The following is a 21,681-nucleotide window of genomic DNA, read 5'->3' on the forward strand; positions in this document are numbered from 1 at the left end:
GAGTGAAGGTCCCACCGCCGAAGACCCAGAGCGACGCCCCGTCAGTAAAAGCGGCACAGCGGGTGGCGCCTGTTTTTTTTTCCGCTCCCCCTGTTCCCTCCACCAGGCTACACCACTGCATGAGACCCTCACTTATGGAATCCCACAAGAAACAATTCTCTTTCCCATCCTATTCAATATCTACAAGCAATCACTAGGTGAACTGGCCATTCAACATGGGCTTACAATATGCAGATGACACACAGTTCTACATATTCTTTACTACATACACACACACCTCTACCACCAAGATGGCCCCAGGCTTGATGAGGATGGAGAACTCATGGATGGAGAACATCTGGCTGAAGCTGAACCCAAGAAAAACAGAGGTGATGCTGGTGAGCTTTTATTTAGAAGAATTTGCAGCCAGATGCAGTCTCCTGTGTTTGCAGGCACACACCTACAACTGGTCTATTTATTCCTTAGTGTAGGAGTGCTCCTGGATTCTTCACTGATGCTAAGGTGCACAGCAATATCTGCAGGTAATACTTTCTGCCATCACCAATTGGCTAGGAGACTGCAACCCATCCTGAGGAACAACAAGCTGGCCTCAGTTATTCATGCCTTCATCACCTGTCAGCTGGACTACAACAATGCAAAGTCTGGGCATGAAATCTTCAGTGCTTAGGAAACTCCAACTAGTACAGAATGCTGCAGACTTCTGTGAGCACATCAGCCTGTCCCCGCTTTCTACACTGGCTTGCCATACACTGTCAAGTTCAAGGTCTGAGTCTTTAACTTCAAGGTTCTCAAAGACCTGGGCCCAGTGTATTTAAAAGATTGATTAAAGCTCTGGATGGTCAGCAATTTTGCTCCTCTGGCACATTGGATATCTTTATAATTAAATAAAGCTCATCTATGCAGAAGACAGAACTTTCTTGGGGGCTTATCCAAGTCTGTGGGATGAGCTCCAGGAACAAAGAATTATCACAAACCACACCAACTTCAACTCCAAGTGCAATGTTAAAAGCAAAACTAAACACAAACCTAAAACCCTACCAAAACAAAGGCTGCACATGCATCTACCCAGGGAGAGGATGAGAAAACAAACACCACATGCAAGATGTGTAGCCGTGTCACTTAATGCACTACTTGTAGGCATTTAGATATGATGATTAATGCTGTATAAGAAAATATATAGAGCAGAACAAAATGCTTTTTCTGTAAATAGTTTAAATCAAATTCAGATAAATATTTGTGAATACTTTCTGCCATGTATGTTTTCTTTTTTTTAATCTGCTGATTACACTGGTCTACAATTTTGGAGAAGTCGTCTGCTTCAGAGATAAAATGTGCTATTTATTATGTATTTTGATGTGCTGAATTCAAATATGACAATTAAAACAACTGGCTACTGTTTCTAAGATATTTAAGTTTTTACATTTTATGTCTATGTATATTGTGTAGATAGTAGAGTTTTAATCATAAATTGTAAACCTAGGTCTCTTCATGTGTTTATGGTTGCTTTACATGATAATATTTCACCTGTCCTGTTTATGTAACACTTTAAAAATCAGCAAAAGGATTATATAAATAAAATTTATTATGAAACAAAAGGCAAAAAACTATTATGTTCATAGTTTAGTCCTATTCAGTGTATACTCGGCGCTTCTTGGCTTGTCTCTTGTATTCATTAAATGGAGCAACTCTTGTCACTGTCCAGCAATAGTCTGCAAGCATTGATGGGCTCCATTTGCCCTGATAGCGTTTCTCCATTGTTGCAATGTCCTGGTGAAATCGCTCACCGTGCTCGTCGCTCACTGCTCCGCAGTTCGGTGGAAAAAAATCTAGATGAGAGTGCAAAAAATGTATCTTTAGTGACATGTTGCAACCAAGGCTTTTGTATGCCTTGAGGAGGTTTTCCACCAACAACCTGTAGTTGTCTGCCTTGTTGTTTCCGAGAAAATGTATTGCCACTAACTGGAAGGCTTTCCATGACGTCTTTTCCTTGCTACGCAATGCATGGTCAAATGCATCATCTTGAAGAAGTTCACGAATCTGAGGACCAACAAAGACACCTTCCTTTATCTGAGCTTCACTTAACCTTGGAAATTTTCCTCGGAGGTACTTGAAAGCTGCTTGTGTTTTGTCAATGGCCTTGACAAAGTTCTTCATCAGACCCAGCTTGATGTGTAAGGGTAGTAACAAAATCTTCCTTGATTCAACAAGTGGTGGATGCTGAACACTTTTCCTCCCAGGCTCCAATGACTGTCGGAGTGGCCAATCTTTCTTGATGTAGTGGGAATCTCTTGCACGACTATCCCATTGGCAGAGAAAACAGCAGTACTTTGTGTATCCAGTCTGCAGACCAAGCAAGAGAGCAACAACCTTCAAATCGCCACAAAGCTGCCACTGATGTTTGTCATAGTTTATGTACCTCAAAAGTTGTTTCATGTTGTCATAGGTTTCCTTCATATGGACTGCATGACCAACTGGAATTGATGGCAAAACATTGCCATTATGCAGTAAAACAGCTTTAAGACTCATCTTCGATGAATCAATGAACAGTCTCCACTCATCTGGATCGTGAACGATGTTGAGGGCTGCCATCACACCATCGATGTTGTTGCAGGCTTCAAGATCACCTTCCATGAAGAAGAATGGGACAAGATCCTTTTGACGGTCACGGAACATGGAAACCCTAACATGATCTGCCAGGAGATTCCACTGCTGTAGTCTGGAGTCCAACACCTCTGCCTTACTCTTGGGTAGTTCCAAATCCCTGACAAGGTCATTCAGTTCACCTTGTGTTATGAGGTGTGGTTCAGAGGAGGAGGATGGGAGAAAATGTGGGTCCTGTGACATTTTTGTTTCAGGACCAGAAGTTTCATCCTCTTCCTCCTCTGACTCAAGTGAGAATGATTCTGGTGCACCAGAATCAATCAGGTGATAGGCTTTCTTAACCATAGTGGTTATACTGCACTTTTGTGATGCAAAAGTCACTTCACCACAAACCTAGCAGAAGTTATCTGCACTGTTCACACAAGTACGAGGCATCTCTGCTCACTTTGGCTAAACAGAAATGTGTCCCTTTGCAAAATCAAACACTGACAAATAAGAGCACGACACTATGATTTCTAGAGCTGATATAGGGCAATTTGTTCAGCAAAGCGATGTAAGCTTCATTATGATTGCATCATCCATGACTTCTAGGAATAACATGATGCATTTCATATCATGTATGATGCAATACTAGCTTCAGATTGCATCATTCATTGTTTTGCCTAAAAAGCAAGTACTGTCCAAATCCAGTCATAGATTTATTCATAGATCCTGTCAAAGATGTATTTTAGTCATTTCTGGTTTAAATTGAGATCCCTTCCCTTGATAACTCACTTATCCTCCGCCATTCCCAAGTCAAGGGTTGTATATACTGACCCAATAGCATATCTTGAAAACTAGAGCCAATCAACAATTTTAAGCATCATTTTCGTTCTCAGTGATCCAGAATTAGTAAAGTTTGACTACATTTATTTCAGAAGCATTTTGGCTGTAGAGCAGTGTTACTTGTGATGTACCCTTTATGTATCTTAAGAAATTAGCAATATTTGAAGAAAGGGAAAAAATAACATCTGTAGTCGGAAATATAACTTGATCACATTTAGGGAATACTTTTCCGTTCAGGACCCAAATATCACAACCTATTACTGAAGTGGTAATTCATGCTATGCTTACTTCTAGATTTTAATATTATAGCCCTTTATTTTATGCACTTCCTGATGAAATTCTCCACCAATTACCATTTGTACATAAATCTGTAGTTAGGGCTCTTACCAACCACAGCTGTGTACAATATATTAAATAGTGAATTCAATCTTTTTATTGCAGTTTGTATTCTGTTTTAGTATGCATTGTACAAATTCAGGGCCCAGACTTATTCATAGATTCTAGGATTGGAAGGTACCTCGAGAGGTTATCGAGTCCAGTCCCCTGCCCTCATGGCAGGACCAAATACTGTCTAGACCATCCCTGATAGACATTTATCTAACCTACTCTTAAATATCTCCAGAGATGGAGATTCCACAACCTCCCTAGACAATTTATTCCATTGTTTAACCACCCTGACTAGGGCCGGCTCCAGGCACCAGCCGACCAAGCATGTGCTTGGGGCGGCATCTTATAAGGGGCAGCCAATGTTGGGGTGGCGAGGGGCGCTCGCGGTGTTTTTCTTTTTGTTCATGGGGCGGCGCTCGAGGTTTTTTTGTTTTGTTTTGTTTCGGTGGCGTGGTGCTGGGGGGGACGGGGGCTTCGGCGCCGTCGCGCTGGAGGGGGATGGGGAGTTGGGCTGCGCGGCCCGGCCCGGTGCAGCGCTGGGGGAGAGAGGTGGGGGTTTGGCTGGCGTGGTGCTCCGGGGGTTTGGCTGGCCCGGCCCGGCGCTCGGGGGTGGCGGGGATTTGGGTGGCCCAGCGAGGCGCTCGGGTGAGGGCGGGGGTTTGGGCAGCCCAGCGAGGCGCTTGGGTGGGCGCTCGGGGGGTTTTGGTGGCTCAGTGCGGCATTTGGGGAGGGTTGGCGGCCCAGCGCAGCACTCCGGGGGTTTTGGGCGACCCGGCGCTGGGGGCAGGGGAGTTTGGGTGGCCCAGCATGGCGATCGGGGGCAGGGGGGCAGGTTTCGGCGGCCCGGCCTGGCCCGGTGCTGGGAGGGGCGGTCAGCGGTGCACTCGGGGGTGGGGTGTTACGGCGGGGCGGTGCTCTTCTTTTTTGCCTGGGCGGCAAAAAAGTTAGAGCCGGCCCTGACCCTGACTGTTAGGAACTTTTTCCTAATGTCCAACCTAAACCTCCCTTGCTGCAGTTTAAGCCCATTGCTTCTTGTTCTATCCTTAGAGGCTAAGATGAACAAGTTTTCTCTCTCCTCCTTATGACACCCTTTTAGATATCTGAAAACTGCTATCATGTCCCCTCTCGGTCTTCTCTTTTCCAAACTAAACAAACCCAATTCTTTCAGCCTTCCTTCATAGGTTATGTTCTCTAGACCTTTAATCATTCTTGTTGCTCTTCTCTGGACCCTCTCCAATTTCTCCACGTCTTTCTTGAAATGCGGTGCCCGGAACTGGACACAATACTCCAGTTGAGGCCTACCCAGCGCAGAGTAAAGCAGAAGAATGACTTCTTGTGTCTTGTCAATTTGGTTGCAGCTGGAGAATGAGTTCAGTTTTCTCTTCCTAGCCTCTAGTGAACAGTGAGTCATATGAAGAAGCATCAATGTATTTGGTATGTCTAACAATTTCTGTTTGAGAGAGGCCTGCATATGAGAGGCAAAGGCAATGTGAATACTTACACACTGCCTCAGTGCCCTTTGGTTAAAGTCAATGCTGTTTGAGTGTTAATCACTCACTTTTATGAGCATTCCATCCATACAGTTTAGAAAAAAAAATATTACAGGTTAAACTAAAATTAAAAAATAATAATTAAAGCTTAAAGCAATCACTTTGAGTTACTGCATGCATAATTCCCTGAACTGCCTTTAGCTTCCCTCTTATGTTGTAGCTAAGGCAATTAATCAGATACAGTGCCAAATTAATCTTACTTGCATAATTTTGACATTCTAGTTTGTACAAATGAATTTTGGTTATTCTTTCTTTCTTTTCTTTTGTAGGCTTTTACATGGTGTGTGTCACCAAAGTATCTAAGAAGTTTACAAAATTAATTATGAAAGAAGCAGTTTGAGACATTTTCACATGAATTGTCACAGTAATTCTTTTTAGTAAATTAAGAGGTTTAAATTATGACCCAAATAGCATATATATGGTTTAGTGAAATGGTCTCCGTTTTCATCTAACCAGATAGCTCGCCATTTCACTGATATTTATTCTACCACTTTACTGTGACACACTATAACTGTACTAGTTCAGCCAGCCACTCTTGTCAGTGAAATGGTCTGGAAAGAAGAACAACAGAGATGTTCATCCATTGAAGAGATATTAGCATGAGAGACTTGATTTGTCAAAGTGTTCATTTCATTTGAACTTCATTTGAACTGTGTCTGTGTGGTTCTTAGTATTTTATGACAAAGAAAGTAATTGCTCGCAGTGTATTGGGCTTGCCTTTGAAATAATACCACAAGACTATTGACAAAAGGCTCAACTAACAGCAAAGCTGAGATTAGGTGCTGAGGGTTATTGTCTTGCTATAGTCCCAAAGCTATGTGAAATGTCAGTTAATTGAAAATGGTAATTATCCCACATAACAACATAAACTGTTTCATTCCAGGAAATGTGCTGCTCTTAAATTAATAGCTATCGATCCTGTGCCATTTCATGATTCTTCTCCATCCCTTTCTCAAATTATCCAGCCATCCGTCCTTGGGACAAAATCTATTTTACCACTTTTATTGACTAAAGTTTAATGAGTGACCTGGCCTTCCTGTTTAGATACACTGTAATAGGTCTATCCATCTGAATACCTGTCAACCAGGCTGAGCTATGTAACCTTCAGGGCACGTTCAGCTTTTTACTATTAATGCTTTAAAATGAAAACACTTAAGTGATAGTGTCTGGTGATTACACATTTATTACAGACTAATGTGCTGAATTCTAACTAATCACTACAGCTGGCCAAATACTTTAAAACAGTGCGAGCAAATATTTGTTTGAATTCCAAACAGTGGTTTCCTTCCATCATGTTTGTGCCTCTTTTTGATTTCTTATGAGGAAATGAATGTGTTTTTGCAAAGAAATGTTACATTAATGCTACTTGGGTGACCAATAAACTATGATGAGGGTGAAATTCACTATTATGCGGAGGGCCATCACAAGGGCATCTGTACCATGTAAACCTTATTCTGAAGGCTTATGTGTGATTTAAAAGATGCACAGACCTTGTGCTGTCCTACTGCACGAAGGTAAATTGCACCCATGTTGTATAGTTGAAGTGAAGAGTTCATGAAGAGCTGAACTTTTTTGCATAAACTGTTCAAACAACTGTATATTACAATTGTATTGTAATTAATAAAAATCCAGGCATGGTCAGAGAAAATACATGAATAGAAATGGGCTAATTTAATGAAATTATTTACAATGAATAATGTAACCATATCTTCATATATATGACAGTACTGAAGAGGAGAGAAGTACTATATTCAAAATGCGCACTTTACTGCTAATATGCTTGCTGCCCTTTCAACCAAATTGCTGTTTTAAAAATTGCTTTTTATTCAAGCTGCCAAATTTCCATGATCAAATTTAAACATAAGTTGTGGAAGAAGAAATATAAGAAACACAATTGTTTTGAGTTTATTATATTTATGAGGTGGCCAATGGCTGATCCAGAAAAAAAGCTCCTTGGATCGCCTGCCATGTTGAAACTCTAGGCATTTTAATCAATTACTTTTGTTGGAATTTACAGCAAAATCTACCAATTGCCACAGAAATTTCCTTTAGAATCTCAGTTGCCTTTCTTTATAAATAAAATAATCAGATGTGGACCAGGTTGCTGACCTGCAGCTGCTGTATTCTCTTGTTCTTATTTATTAAAGGATACGTTTACATTCCAAATGGAAGAGTGGGGTCTGATTAAATTAGCCTTGGGCAAAGATAGTATTAAATCAATTAAAATTATATTACAGAATAACATATACAATTTGATTTTGATATAACATGCTTAGTGCTCAGTATTAAGCTCATAAAAAGTTAAGGGCTGAGAGAAGATTTTTAAGATAAAATTTACAGAAACAGGATCACCCAGTAGCTCAGACAGAAGGTAAAAGAGCCCCAAACATATGGGTTAGATTAATATATGAAAAAGCAACCTACTACTATCGTGAGGGCACAAAAAAGGCAAGATAATATCTGATTCTGGAATGCCTTGCACCGTGTGTAGTCATCTGTGTGAAGTGCGTTTATGTGTAATCCTATCATTCTAACTTGTTAACATTTTACATACCTTTTACTTTCACTTGAGAATCACATCCTAGAGTGTGGAATGAATGAGCAGGAGAGTAAATGGATATGAGCAGCACAGAAATTTTGAATTGAATACGGAGGTGAATAATTCCCTTTCCAAGAGCAAAAATTAGCCTTTAATGCTATTTTGCAACTCCTGAGTCAGCTATCTGAATCGATATGCTATTCAAGAACATGACCTCACTCATAATTCATCTCACTGCTTAAAAATTACCAAATCTTGTTTCAAATTATTAAAATTTCAGCCTCATCTCTCCTGTGTCACTTTATATTCAAATTACTTAATCAAGAAGTAAGTGGTATTTACTCAGAGCTTTTGGAAATTCAACTCACTTATGCAAATTTGTACAGCTTTGAGACTCAATTTGGATTATTTGAAAATATTTGAATATGTTAGTACAACTTGACGTGTAATACACTCATTAATAAGCCTTAAAGATCAAAGTCATTTGAAGCCTTTGGAATTTATCTCTTTAAAGCCTATATTAGACACTAAAGGATGGCTTTTTCACAATGTCTAATTTTACATTAAACTATCATAAAAATAACATCAATTATAAAGATGAAGATTGCAGATGTAGATTATAGCTAAAAATTTAAACTGCTAAGCAAATATATGAGATAGTAGTAGTAACTTAATTAAAACAAAATTCATATTTATTACAGCAGAACAATAAAGGAAAAATGGCAATCCACACACAAATAGTCAGTAACAAAAACATGAAGCATTCAGCCAAAGTATGTAAGAGTAGCATGAAATAGATCGGCTTGTAGAAGTCAAATTTATGCTAGCGTTAAACATTAGCACTGTATGGCTGCCAGGAATTAAGAATATGTTGCCTTTTGAGTGCCTGGTAGTTTATAGAGGAATTACCAATTACTCAAATACTGAACCTTAACTGTAATGACTTTGTCACCTATTTCTCCCTACAGCTAGCCTGGCAGTGACTACATTGCATCAGCCTTCAGTAGCTGTATATTCTAATTTGTTAGGAGCCACCCTTTTCCCATTTCTTTAAATTGTCTTAAATGAACTGAACCTGGGTCAATAGAACAGTGGATGCCAAGGCACAGAACTACACAAAGACTTGTTCTCTTAAGATGACATTTTACCCTGTGCAGAAGGCCAGCACAAGAATTGTGCACTATTTTAATCCCATTTAAACTCTTATTTTTTTATTTCAATTATTCTATATACCATGCAGTCACAATTTTGAAAAAAAAAAACTAGCTTTCCAACCAATTCAAATAACATCTAAATTTAAAGATAATACTAAACAATACTCACCCTTGAAACTAATACTAAACAATACTCACCCTTGAAACTGACATGGGAATGCTTATAATAAAAAAAATGATCACAGCTGCAACTTATTCCCCCTGTATATGTCACTTAACTACATCCCTTTTCAGGACTTAATTTAAGCATTTGCATAACTCTATGCATGCACTTAATTCCTGAATGAAGTCAATGATACTGAAGCATGTGCTGGAATTCTGGAGCAAGTGAGGGGAATACGTCTACTGCACCATCCCTTAGGACAATACCGCATGTGTCCGCCTCTAACGGCAGCCAGTGCCACCATCCTGACTTACGTTAACATACACTACTCGGGAATCCTTGATTCATGCCAATGTGGGTCAAGTGAAATAAATATTTTAGGGACATTCAAATGTCTAATCCTAGGATGTTTAAATGTACATAATTTTGGAATAAACATTGTTATAATTATTTAAAATCAAACTTAAATTGAAACCAGATTTTACACTCTTGGGGTGGGATCCACAGAGGTATTTAGGCGCCTATAGCCCAGATTTAGGCACCTAAGTTCCAATTTTATGTTCCACTGTGATCCAAAAAACTCCTGTAGGCCCCTAAACTCTTTAAGTGCCCATGTTTTCAGGGTAAAAGCTCCATAGGCCTATTTTTCTGCCTCTGAGCATGCATATGGCTGCGTCCCTCTAGGAAATGGTGTTACCCACCTCATAACTTTTAGCCCAGTGATTAGAGCACTCACCTGGAATGTGGGAGACCCAGATTTAATTCCCCCCTCTCTGCTAGAGGGGGAGAAAACATCTGAACAATGGGGTCTCCAACCTCTCAAGAGCATGCTCTATCCAGTGGGCTATGGGCTCTTCTGATGTGGGACTCCTTCACCTCCTTTCCTGTTGAAGCTGTAGGACTGTGCTTAAATAAGGAAAGGGTGAGCGGACTCAGGGTCTTTCATCTCCCTGGTCAGTGCCCTAGCCACTGACCTACAGAGTCCATTAATTCATTCATTCTCTCTCGGCCCAATGATCATGTAAGTGTTTACCACAGTGGAACACCTTCAGCAGGAGAGATTGAGGGAGCCCCTTCTATCACAACATCCTATAGCTTAATGGTTAGAGGTGAGATTCTAAACACTGGGCTATAAGGTGGCCACCAGCACCACAGCTTCTTCCTCCTCCGGCCATTATGTGTGGAGTGAGGCAGGTGCCTAACTTATTCCCACAAGAAATGCCTTAGATTCCTAAGCTGCCTGACTTCAGGTGTCTGTTCCCATTCATGGATTGCTAAGCAACGATAGGCGCCTCCCTGCAGCCCGGACTTCGGTGGCCATTTCCAACAAAGGGCTGGGGCTTAGGACACACCTCTGTAATCAGCACCTTTCATTGGATAGCTTAGATGGCTCACTGCTTAGCATGACTAGCTGTAGGGAATAGGTTGGTGAGGGTAATTAGATCCCAATTATGCAAACTGTTGTATACAAACTTAGCATAGCTTTCTTAATATGACCCTTTTCTCTTTTAGGACTTATTCATTTCCCTATCACTAATAAATAGAGAGTTTATATGATAATATTCATTCTTTGTAGGTTCTTATGCCACCCTCATCACCATGATATTGTGAGTGCACTACTGGAAAGCACAAAGTGACGTGACATATTTAAAGGGTACAGAGCAAAGGAACACTCTTTTAAAGCATTAGTCCTAACTGTTTGCTTTGTCTTCTACATCTGCTCCAATCTTTGCCCCTACTTCTGTGCCAGCTCCTAGTCTTGAAATGGCTATTAATGTAGGCAAAGATCTTTCCTTACCGCCTTCAAAAGAGCCCTGCATAACTCATCTGTTCCATGTTGTTTCAGCTAACTAACAATACAAATTATATTATTAAACTTTTCTACATTTTCCATCTATCTTGGTTTGGGGTGATTTAAGTCATCTTTGTTGGTCTATATGGCTGTCTGTCTAGTTTCTTATATGTCCCCCAATCTCTTGAAATTTGCCTTTATAGCTGATATATATGACATTTGTTTCAGATACCAGCAGTTTGCAACTTCCAGAGCTACAAAAGAATCCTCATTCCTATTCTCAAAATTATATGCTGGAAAATGTCAAATGAAATTAACAAAGACTACAGCTTGTGAGCTACAGTAATAATGGTAATTTACCATCCCTTTTCATAAGGGTTGATTCTGTAGTTGTTGTGAATACAAAATATCCATTGACTTAAACGAGTTACCCATGTTTGAATGGAGAAATATAAAGATAATACAGGGTTGAAAATGGAGATAGCAGGTGGAATGGAGTGAGTATAAGGCCACAGAAGTTAGGGTAGAGAAAATCCATAGAGAATTTTGAAAACCAAGCGAAATATTTTGAATTGGATTTGCAGTGAATTTATTTAAGGGTAGGGTTGATTATGCACCATGGAATAATGAGAATTAATGGATAAGACCCATCAGTCCTGAGTTAGATGGCATATGCAACATACCTGTTGCCACTGAAAACTCCCATTTTGGACGCCACCTACTCTCAGATAAACTTGTTTGTCTCATCAGTCTTTATTATTCATCACGATTATTTTGCTTGGAATTCTGAAATATGTGTGCTTTTTCAGTACTAAGTAAAAAGGCCCAATTTTCCAAACTACTTTATATTCTAAGTGTCATCTTATTGCGAGAATTAGATTTATCCTGCTGTATACTATGACGGAATATTAAGTAGCCTACTTCAGAATCACTTCATTTCCAAAATATCACAGAGGCATAAGTTAATTAAATTACATAAATTCCAGGCAGTGATGGGAGAAGTAATATTTGATATAAATAGCTGTACATTCTTACTGAAACCCCTATTTAAAAAAGTGTGGTGATATATCATCAGTGTAATTAACAGTCTTTTTATAAGTCCAAGGGGAAGACATATCAAAAGTAGGTTAACTATTCCTAGGCTTGTAAAGCAGGATCATTGTTGTTGCTTGCTAATACTCCTGTAGGGCAGAGCTCATTCATAAGCCAGACAGGAAAATTTAATGATGTACAATCTAATGTTAATCGTGCATATACTTATGGTTAACAGTAAAGAGTTTGTCATAGGTGGCAGTCTGCCACAGGTATTTAATGTCACATGATTCATAGTAATGACTGGAAGCTCCCAAGTGTATGCAGCTAAAAATAATTCTACTTTGTACAAGTGTCCTCTAGGGTAGCGTGACTGTGTAGATGTATCTGCACAAGATAGCGGGTAGCAATTGACTCTAGTTAAACACCATCTGTGAGCTAATTTTCAAGAGTGAAAAAGAAACGATGACCAAATTAATCATTAAGAAGTGTTTTCTTTATCCTGAATTAATTTTTAAAATGAATATTTTTTTCCTACTGATCATATCCAAATTTAAGTAGAGTCTAGATTTAACATAATTAATGTATAATGAATCTCAAAAGGCCCAACCGTGGAAACTTTAGAAACACATGTAAATTATCTGGGCCTCTTGGGCGAGATTCTCAAATGAGTTCAGCTCCCAGTATCTCCCATTTAGGCACCTAAATTAAGCTGGCAGGTTTTCATAGGAGTTTCAAATCTAACAGCTCCCTATGAAAACAATGGGCTGAGCGCTCCTGAAAATGTTACCTAATTGTGAGTACTGAGCACTCTTGAAAATCTGGCCCTTTGGGAGTTTAGTATTGATCTTTAACATTCATGACAACAGGTTTACTTGTAGAATTTCTAGCACAATCTATTACTTGCAGCCCTGGTTGGAAATTAGTAGTGCAACAACAGGAATATCTGAAAATAATGAGGAAAAGAAGGTTAAACTTTTACAGACCTGCTTGTTTGGTTTTTTAACTTGGGCATGATCACATAGGGTTGATTGGTTTGTCCAGCCAGTAAGGAAAGGACTCAACTATGTTATAACAATGTTCTAAATCTAGGGTGGAGCTCAGTTTATCTAACATAGTTTGGCACAATCCATGCTGGCCAGTGGTCAAAACTGATGTTTAGATTCATTTATTTGGCCAGTGTAGACAGGGCCTTTCATTTAAAGACAAGTGTGCAGTTTTGTAACATAAGACTAAAACAAACATGCAGAAATGTTCAAAAGCTTGTCTAGGTGCCAGTGGCCTGAGCAGAGCTCCAAATGGGGCTCAGCACATATTTGGCTATGGAAGGGATTTTTCAAAAAGGGTTGTTAGTCCCATGTCCCTTGACCATTCCCTGGGCAGCTGCTATTGGCAAAACTGCAGTGAAATTTCAGGTCCAATGTTGAAGGTGGAAATGGTCCCAAAAGAGAGAAACAGGTCAAATTCAGAGCCTCTTCATCTTGAAAGCATATTTTTTATAATGTATGTATTTAAAAGATCTTTCAGATTGTCAAGAGTTGTCAAATAGTTTGCACGATATCTTTTATGTAATTGATTTCACTTTGATTAATAAATTACCGGTTATAGATTGTTGTACAGATTGTTTGATATTAGGGTAATTTAAGCCATGCCTCCACTGCCTGTGCTTCCGCAGCTACACTGAAAGCTAGCATGAGTATGTACATGAGCAGGGGAATCACACCCCAGCTTGTAGTTTAGACATAGGATAGACAGACCCTGGGACCAGTTCCAAAAGAGCTTTGTCTGAAATGGGGTGGGACGAGGAGTGGGAGAAGGAAAAACAAACACTCTCTGGCCTTTATTAGTCAAGGTGATCATGTGATATTGATGTCTACGATGTTGGACATGTTACTTCCAAGTTTTGACAAATTGTAATAATTTTTAAAAAATTTAAGAAAATAGCCTTTTTACATATAGAACTCCATGTGACCTTTTTTTAAAGGAGCCATGATTAATTATCTTAATAAATATGTAGAACAGGAGAGCTGGAAAGGTTACAAGTTAAATCACTGTTTGCCTCTAAATACAAATAGTTCTTTGTACTGTTGGGTATTCAGTGTTGATTGATGCATGAATATTTGCCAATAATTCCACAAACCAGATCCAAAAGCCACAAAATGCTAACATACATTGCCTGCCGGTAAACAGATTTGGAGACACAGAGGGCAGTGTGCAGTTATTTAGCCAAGGGAAGATCCAGAAAGTATTTTAACTTGATCAGCCTCATGTCAGAATATAGAAGAGGCAGAACAAAATAAAAAAATCTGAAGAAAAATTAAGGGCTAAGGCAAAAGGATAAAAATGCTTTTATCAGTGGATAAAAATCCTGACCAGGTCGGCTTTCACAGAGTCTATATGATAAAAATGTGCCTCAACCACAGGTCTGTTACTCAGTTACTATTGTAGAACTTGTTCTTTATTATAAAATCTTGGATATTTTGTGGTGGAAAATCTGTCTCTGTTTAGTGCAACTTTTCCAGTAGTAAGCAGCAACAGAGGGTCCTGTGGCACGTTTAAGACTAAGGCCTGGTCCACACTAACCCCTCACTTCGAACTAAGGTACGCAACTTCAGCTACGTGAATAACGTAGCTGAAGTCGAAATACCTTAGTTCGAACTTACCACGGGGCCAGACGCGGCAGGCAGGCTCCCCCGTCGATGCCACGTACTCCTCTCGCCGAGCAGGAGTACTGGCGTCAACGGCGAGCACTTCCGGGATTAATCCGGGATCGATTTATCGCGTCTAGACAAGATGCGATAAATCGATCCCAGAAGATCGATTGCTTACCGCCGGACCCGGAGGTAAGTATAGACCTACCCTAACATAAGTGTTTTCCAGTAGTGTTTGACAATAACAGCCTGGTGAAGTAAATGAGCATGTTTAGTGTAGGTCTAGAGTGTTTTTGACCTAAACGGTGTTTGTGATGTATTTAGATTAGGATTTACAAACGTGTTAGTTACCTCAAGTTAAAACAGGAGCAAAAACTCTACTATACATGTCTTAGAAATTCTCTAAAGCTTCAGTGTCTGTATTTGTAGCTGGCAAGTTATGGGAGACTTTCAGATATATCCAGCAGTGAGAAAGGGGAGGGGCATACAGGCTTGGTGCTTGAGCATATAGGCTTCTTTGTGGTCCTGTGAAAACCTAGAATCTGGATAAGCCTCCGATAAATAATTTTTAGAGATGTGCACATTTATAGAATTTAATCTGGGAAGCTTTGTGGGGTGCAAACTAATTAAGTGTAAATGAGCTCTTTCTTTCTTATTCACAAATATACTCTATGTCAAATTCTTCGTCCATGTGCAAAGCCTGAGTACCTGTGCATGTGTTTCCTACAGGAGCATAGACTGCTAGAATCCCTCCTAGCTCCAGACATCAGAGCATCACCACAGCTGTACCAAGGCTACTGCAGCAACTTCTGCACTCCTCCCTCATGAGGGTTTTGGCAAGTGGATCTACTGATGTGCTTTTGGCTTTGCCCTTCCTCAAAACTAACCTTTCTGGTGTTGCATATAGAATCACCGCAGAGCTCTGTTTCACGGCTTAGGTCGTATATGAAGTTTTCCCTGTGCAGGCTTTACATGGCCTGAACCCCTCATCTACAGTACTGTGACAATTCCTCTGTGCTTTGGACTCTCTTCACCTAATAAAAGGAGTCTTTGCACACAGGAAGCAAACTGCTAAATTGCCATACGTCAAATATGTACCTACACTTCACCAATCATTATATTACATATTTTTAGCTTACCCTGTAGGTAGGTAGAGGACTTAATTTTGCGCTCCATAATAAATGTATGGGGAAGTTACAGAAATACCACTTGTATGTATAAAGGAATGCACGAAGAATAACACTTTCTCTCACATCTGGTAACATAAAATAAAAAAATAAAAGCCTCAAATGTAATTAATAATGAGCATAATGGTGAGGACAATATAGATTTCTCTTGTTGGTACACCAAATGTGACTTGTTCCAGTATGATTCTTACAAGAGTTGAAGGAAGTGATTGTATTCAGATGACTGGAAATGAAACACTATAACTTATATATTTTATACACACACACACATACACTTTGTTATATATGTACTCTGTGTGTGGGTGTGACTTTATTAATAAAATTACTGTTAATTGGTTGTTTGATAGATTCTCTAATATTGGAGGGCCAAGGGGGAAATTTTAGTTAGTACAGACCTTGGGACTGGTTCCCAAAGGGTTACTTCTGAAGGCCTCAGATAACAAATCTTTGAAATACCCAAGAAAATGTCCTGTTTTTATATCACTTTCTAATCAATTCCTAGAACAGGAACAGATTTTTAGCAGAGATTAACCAATTGGCCTAATAGTTCTGGCTTGCTGTTTTAAACATTTTCTTCCCATTGCAGATACTGTAATTTGCCACAAACTGCACATCCTGTCATTATAGCATCAAACAGTTTAGTCACTACATCTTTCAAATTCTTCAAGAACAAAATCAATCTAAGATGATCCTCTATTATCAAGTCGAAATACTATTCTCTTCACTCTACCGAGTTTTTACATGCCTGTTTTGTTTGTGAAGGATTTAATATGCTTGGCTAAACTGGCTCAGATCAAATTAAAAATGGTCTAAATTTTAGCCAATACTCAAATTGAGCCTGGAATTCTGCTTCCTATTTGAATAAGCTCAAATAAGAGCTTCTTCCTTGTAGTCTTTTCTCAGTAGACTGACTTCTTTTTGGATTCTGTCCCCTTCTGCCTTCTCAGCCTACATGTTTTAAATGGAAACCCAGCAGGTTTGGCAGCCACTCTGTTGTACAGCCTTTCATCCCAACCAACCCAACCCAATGGGACCAGACTATCAGGGTCAGGTTGGGTATGACACTCCTGGGTTGGGTAGTCTCTGATCTCCTCCTCCTCCCCATGGGGTCAGTGTGGCAATGGCTGTATGCCCTGCTCCTGCCGGTACCTCTACCTTGCTTCACTGAGTGCTGAGAAGGCACAGCACCCCTCATTCCACAATGCAGCGAGGCAACGGAAGCTGACAACTGGGGAGGGCATGCAGGTGCTGCTCCACTGACCCCACAGGCAGGGGGCAACCAGAAATGGAGAGCAGGCATAAGGTGTAGGGAGTAGAAAGCCCTCACCAGGCCAAGCCCCAAGGAGGAGGAGGTGGAAGCACTGACTTACATTCAGGGGAAATGGCCTGGTGGAAGGGGGGAACTGGCCACACTTCAGGGGGAGATGGCGTGAGCTAGTGAATAGAGCACTAGACTGGAACTCAGAAGACCTGGATTCTTTTCCCCGGCCTGTTAGGTGACCTTAGGCAATTCACTTCACCTCTCTGTGCCTTAGTTTGTCCATCTGTAACTGGAGATAAAGATACTTACCACCTTTGTAAAATGCTTTGAAATCTACTGATGAAAAACACTACATAGGAGCTAAATTATTATTATTATTATTATTTATTATTATTAGGAATCACTCAGGTCACATTCTCAAGCTTTTTTCCCAACTATGAGGGTTAGAAATGTATTATTTTCTTTTTCTTCTTTTTTTCCCTTGTGAAAGCAGCTGATAATATTTACATAATCATTTGACTCCAGGAGCTGGGGCTTTAAGAAAAAACACTAATTAGCTGCAGGAATCACAATGATATGGTGAGAGTCAGCAACACTGTGTGGGAATTAATGGGCTAAGATATTATAGGAAAATACATAAATTGCTTGTCGAGGAACAGATTATGGCTAGGCATACAAAAACAGTGAAGGGCTCAAGGAACTAGGTAAGCTATTCACCCAGTCTTAAGCCACAAAGTTCTGGTTTTGGAAACGTTTGTCCCTATCCGATACCAAATATGGATTTGTCCAGTATCATAATGAATTATGCCATTTTGCAGAGCTTGCTACTTCATCCCTGCTGGCATGAACTTTCATGCATGGGTGGGGTCACACAGGTGTGGGCAGTCCCAGACCATTCTGGAAGTACCGGAATGTCCTGTATTCTGGGTGATGCTTCAATAGTCACCCTGCAAGGCACCTTCCCTCCCATTGTGCCCCCTGCTGCAGGGGCAAGCAAAATTCAGGCCTTTGTGGCCAAGAGCAAGGATTCTGTAAATCTTGCACCACCATAGTGGGTAGGGTTGGGGTCTACATGGTGAGGGGAGCACCTGCTGTGCCCAACCAAAGCATGTAGCAATGATTGCACTCCCCTTTTGTTCCTGGAAGTATTTTTACTTTCTCAGGCATAGTGCCTCTGGATGCTGTTGCTGTACAGTACGCCTCTGCAGCAGACTCATAAAATACCCTGTCATTTAACTTTCACAGCCTGGCCCTTCATTTTAATCAGAGGATTCCCCAACTTGTATCCCTGGCTGCTCTACCATTTTGTGATACAGTGTCAGTTGCATTCCCATTGTGCAGTCAGTGCGAGTGTAGGACATTCGCTAATGGAACATTGTTTTGTAACTGCAGCCAAGTATGATTTGTGTTGTTGATAATGTTATTCCAGGAATTAATAATGTTTGTCTTCTATTTTCTGTAAACAATGAAAAAAAATCTTGTCTGTTCAGCTTCCACTGAATGCCATACATCATTTTGGAAAGTGGAGTCTGTCTGCTCACCCTGAAGATTTCTGCTGTGCAAAAAGCACTGCAGCTTTCTATTGGGAAAATGCAATCGCTTCTTGTCAATTCCAGGGTTGTGTCTCATGGATGAAAGGACTAATATGTCTTTTTGTTCATGCAATCAATGTTTCACATGTTCGTGGTATTTGTTATTCTTAGCCCTCAGAGATCATATCACTTAGAGACGTTACCTATACATATAGTAGTAGTTACTGGAAGTGTGCAAACTGTCTTTGCTAACAGCATGTCTTCAACAGGTCACCAGAAAAGCTCCTGTCACATTGAAGAGCACAGTAAATTGTTGTGACATATAATATGACTAAACATACTATATCTGAAGAAATGCTAATGTTTCCATGATGTGATGTTTACTAGTGTGGCATAATTTGCATATCAAAGAGAGTCTCTGGAGCATCTTGAACCCCTGAACTGTAGCTGAAATGGAGGATATTGTATAATGATTTTAGTTAGCAACTGCTAGACATCTTAAACTTAACCAGAAATGAGGTGTTATTGTCATCCTATTAAATGTTGACATCTTTGTTCAGTATGCTGTAGTAAACAAGTCTCAAGGGAAGTTACATGTTTTCTTAGGCTATCTATGATAGAGAACATGGGCCACGCAATTAATCTGATTGCTAATTCTAATGATAAACATTTCTGTAAATTAAGGTGAATACCTTAAATTCTGCACAGTCAAATAGTTGAACAATTAAAAATGGCTATAACATTGTATTGCTACATATCCATTAATAAAAATATAGATTCAGATCAGAATCTAACATAAGATGGAGAGACATGAAAAGAGGGGAGAATCTTTTTTATTGTGGAGAATAAATACTACTTATCTAAATGTTATACCCAAATAAAAACGTCATAAATATTATATGTTGAGCTTAAAAACTTCAAATCACATATTCCGTTTGTTGATCATGCTATTCAAAATTATTTTATGGGATGAGGAAAAAGCCCAGGGATGACACTTAAATAGCAACCATCTCCCACCTGTCTGAGATTCTCAGGCTATCGTATCCCCACCTATGCAATTTAGCTTTTAATTTAAGATAAGTCATGAAGTAGCAGTTAGAAATAGTTAGAACTTGTTAGAAATTAAGATCCCAGCACCAGAAAATCCTGACAAATTATTGACCTCCTTTACAAAGACAAGACACCACAAATCCCATCACACAAAATTGAAAATCAACCTATTCTGATTCTACAAGGTGTGCCTTGTAACTGAATACCATCAGGATACTTTTTCTCTTGTGGTGAGAGAGGATGGGATAAGGTACCAATATAATAATTAGGGCTGTCAAGTGATTACAAAAATTAATCATGCGATTAATCGCATTGTTAAACAATAATAGAATACCGTTTAAATATTTTTGGATGTTTTCTACATTTTCAAATATATTGATTTCAATTATAACACAGAATACAAAGTGTACAATGCTCACTTATATTTATTTTTATTGCAAATATTTGCACTGTAAAAAACAAAAGAAATAGTATTTTTCAATTCACCTCATACAAGTACTGTAGTGCAATCTCTTTATCATGAATGTTGAACTGAGAAATGTAGAATGATGTGCAAAAAATGCATTCAAAATAAAACAATGTAAAACTTTAGAGCAGTGGTGGGTGAACTGAGGCCACTGGGAGCTGCGGGGGGCCATGCCAGCGGAAGGTCAATGTCCGCAAAATGTCCGAAAAAGTGTTCTTAAAATGAGCTGGTTAAACAACATGCGCTGGGCCATCATCTGAGACTACTATAACATGAAATATATGGTAGAATGTGGATAAAATGGAGCCGGAAACATACAATTCTCCCCCAAGGAGTTCAGTCAAAAATGTAATTGACACATTTTTTTAACAAGTGTCATCAGCATGGAAGCATGTCCTCTGGAATGGTGGCTGAAACATGAAAGGAGATATGAATGTTTAGCACATCTGGCACGTAAATACCTTGCAATGCCAGCTACAAAACTCCCATGTGAATGCCTGTTCTCTCTTTCAGGTGACATTGTAAATAAGAAGTGGTCAGCATTATCTCCTGTAAATGTAAACAAATGTGTGTGTCTTAGCGATTAGCTGAACAAGAAGGAGGACTCAGTGGACTTGAAGGCTCTAAAGTTTTACATTGTTTTGTTTTTGAGTGCAGTTCTGTGACAACAAAAAATCTACATTTGTAAATTATACTTTCATGATAAAGAGATTGAACTACAGTACTTGTATGAGGTGAATTGGAAAATACTGTTTCTTTTGTTATTTTTTACAGTGCAAATATTTGTAATAAAAATAAATATAAAGTGAGCGCTGTACACTTTGTATTCTGTGTTGTAATTGAAATTAATATATTTGAAAATGTAGAAAAACATCCAAAATATATAATAAATTTCAATTCGTATTCCATTGTTTAAAAATGTGATTCAAACTGCGATTAATCATGATTAGTTTTGTTAATTGCAATTAATTTTTGAGATAATCGCGTGAGTTAACTGCGATTAATCGACAGCCCTTATAATTACTAACTTAATGGCACACAACAGCATCAAAGCCTTTAATACACTTCAGCAGGGGAAAACTAACTGGCAAAATAAAGAACCAAGCAATAATGATGCCACAACTGACTTCTTTTGTCTGCTTTATGTTAGCCCTATGTTTTGCATTATATTGTGTATGTGCAGATGTGTAAGGGTGGGAACTTCTCCTTTTGTTCCTCCCACATGAGCTGGTTAAAGTGGGCTCCGCTGGCATTCAGGGAGCAGAATAACTCTCTTAGATTGAACAAGGTTGGAAGAGGAGAGATTTTACTTTCTTTACTGCTGCAGTGTTTTTTCTGGAGATGGCTTTCTGTAAGATTAGGTTAATGGGGAAATGGTGCACTTCAAATTGTTATGACTCAGCTACTTGCTATACTTTCTTTTTCCATTGTCAAGGCATTCGGTGAACCTAGAATTCATCTTTGTTTACAAAATAGAGACAAGAAACAGAT

The 21,681-nt window shown here is 39.3% G+C and overlaps 1 protein-coding gene across 6 annotated transcripts in view; it reads left to right on the forward strand.

Moving 5' to 3' along the window:
• The window catches only part of GPC5 (glypican 5), a 1,011,494-nt gene that overhangs the window by 760,255 nt on the left and 229,558 nt on the right, over window positions 1-21,681 (forward strand). The window contains exon 8 of one of the 6 annotated variants that reach the window (XM_054012051.1): window positions 15,424-16,226. The exons of the other annotated variants lie outside the window; for them this stretch is intronic. Coding sequence (XP_053868026.1) covers window positions 15,424-15,425 — 2 coding nt within the window. The 3' untranslated portion in view covers window positions 15,426-16,226. Of the gene's footprint in view, window positions 1-15,423; window positions 16,227-21,681 lie in introns of those variants that run through there. 6 annotated transcript variants of the gene reach the window in all.

This window comes from Malaclemys terrapin, chromosome 1 (assembly GCF_027887155.1).
Source record: "Malaclemys terrapin pileata isolate rMalTer1 chromosome 1, rMalTer1.hap1, whole genome shotgun sequence".
Classification (NCBI taxonomy): domain Eukaryota; kingdom Metazoa; phylum Chordata; order Testudines; family Emydidae; genus Malaclemys; species Malaclemys terrapin.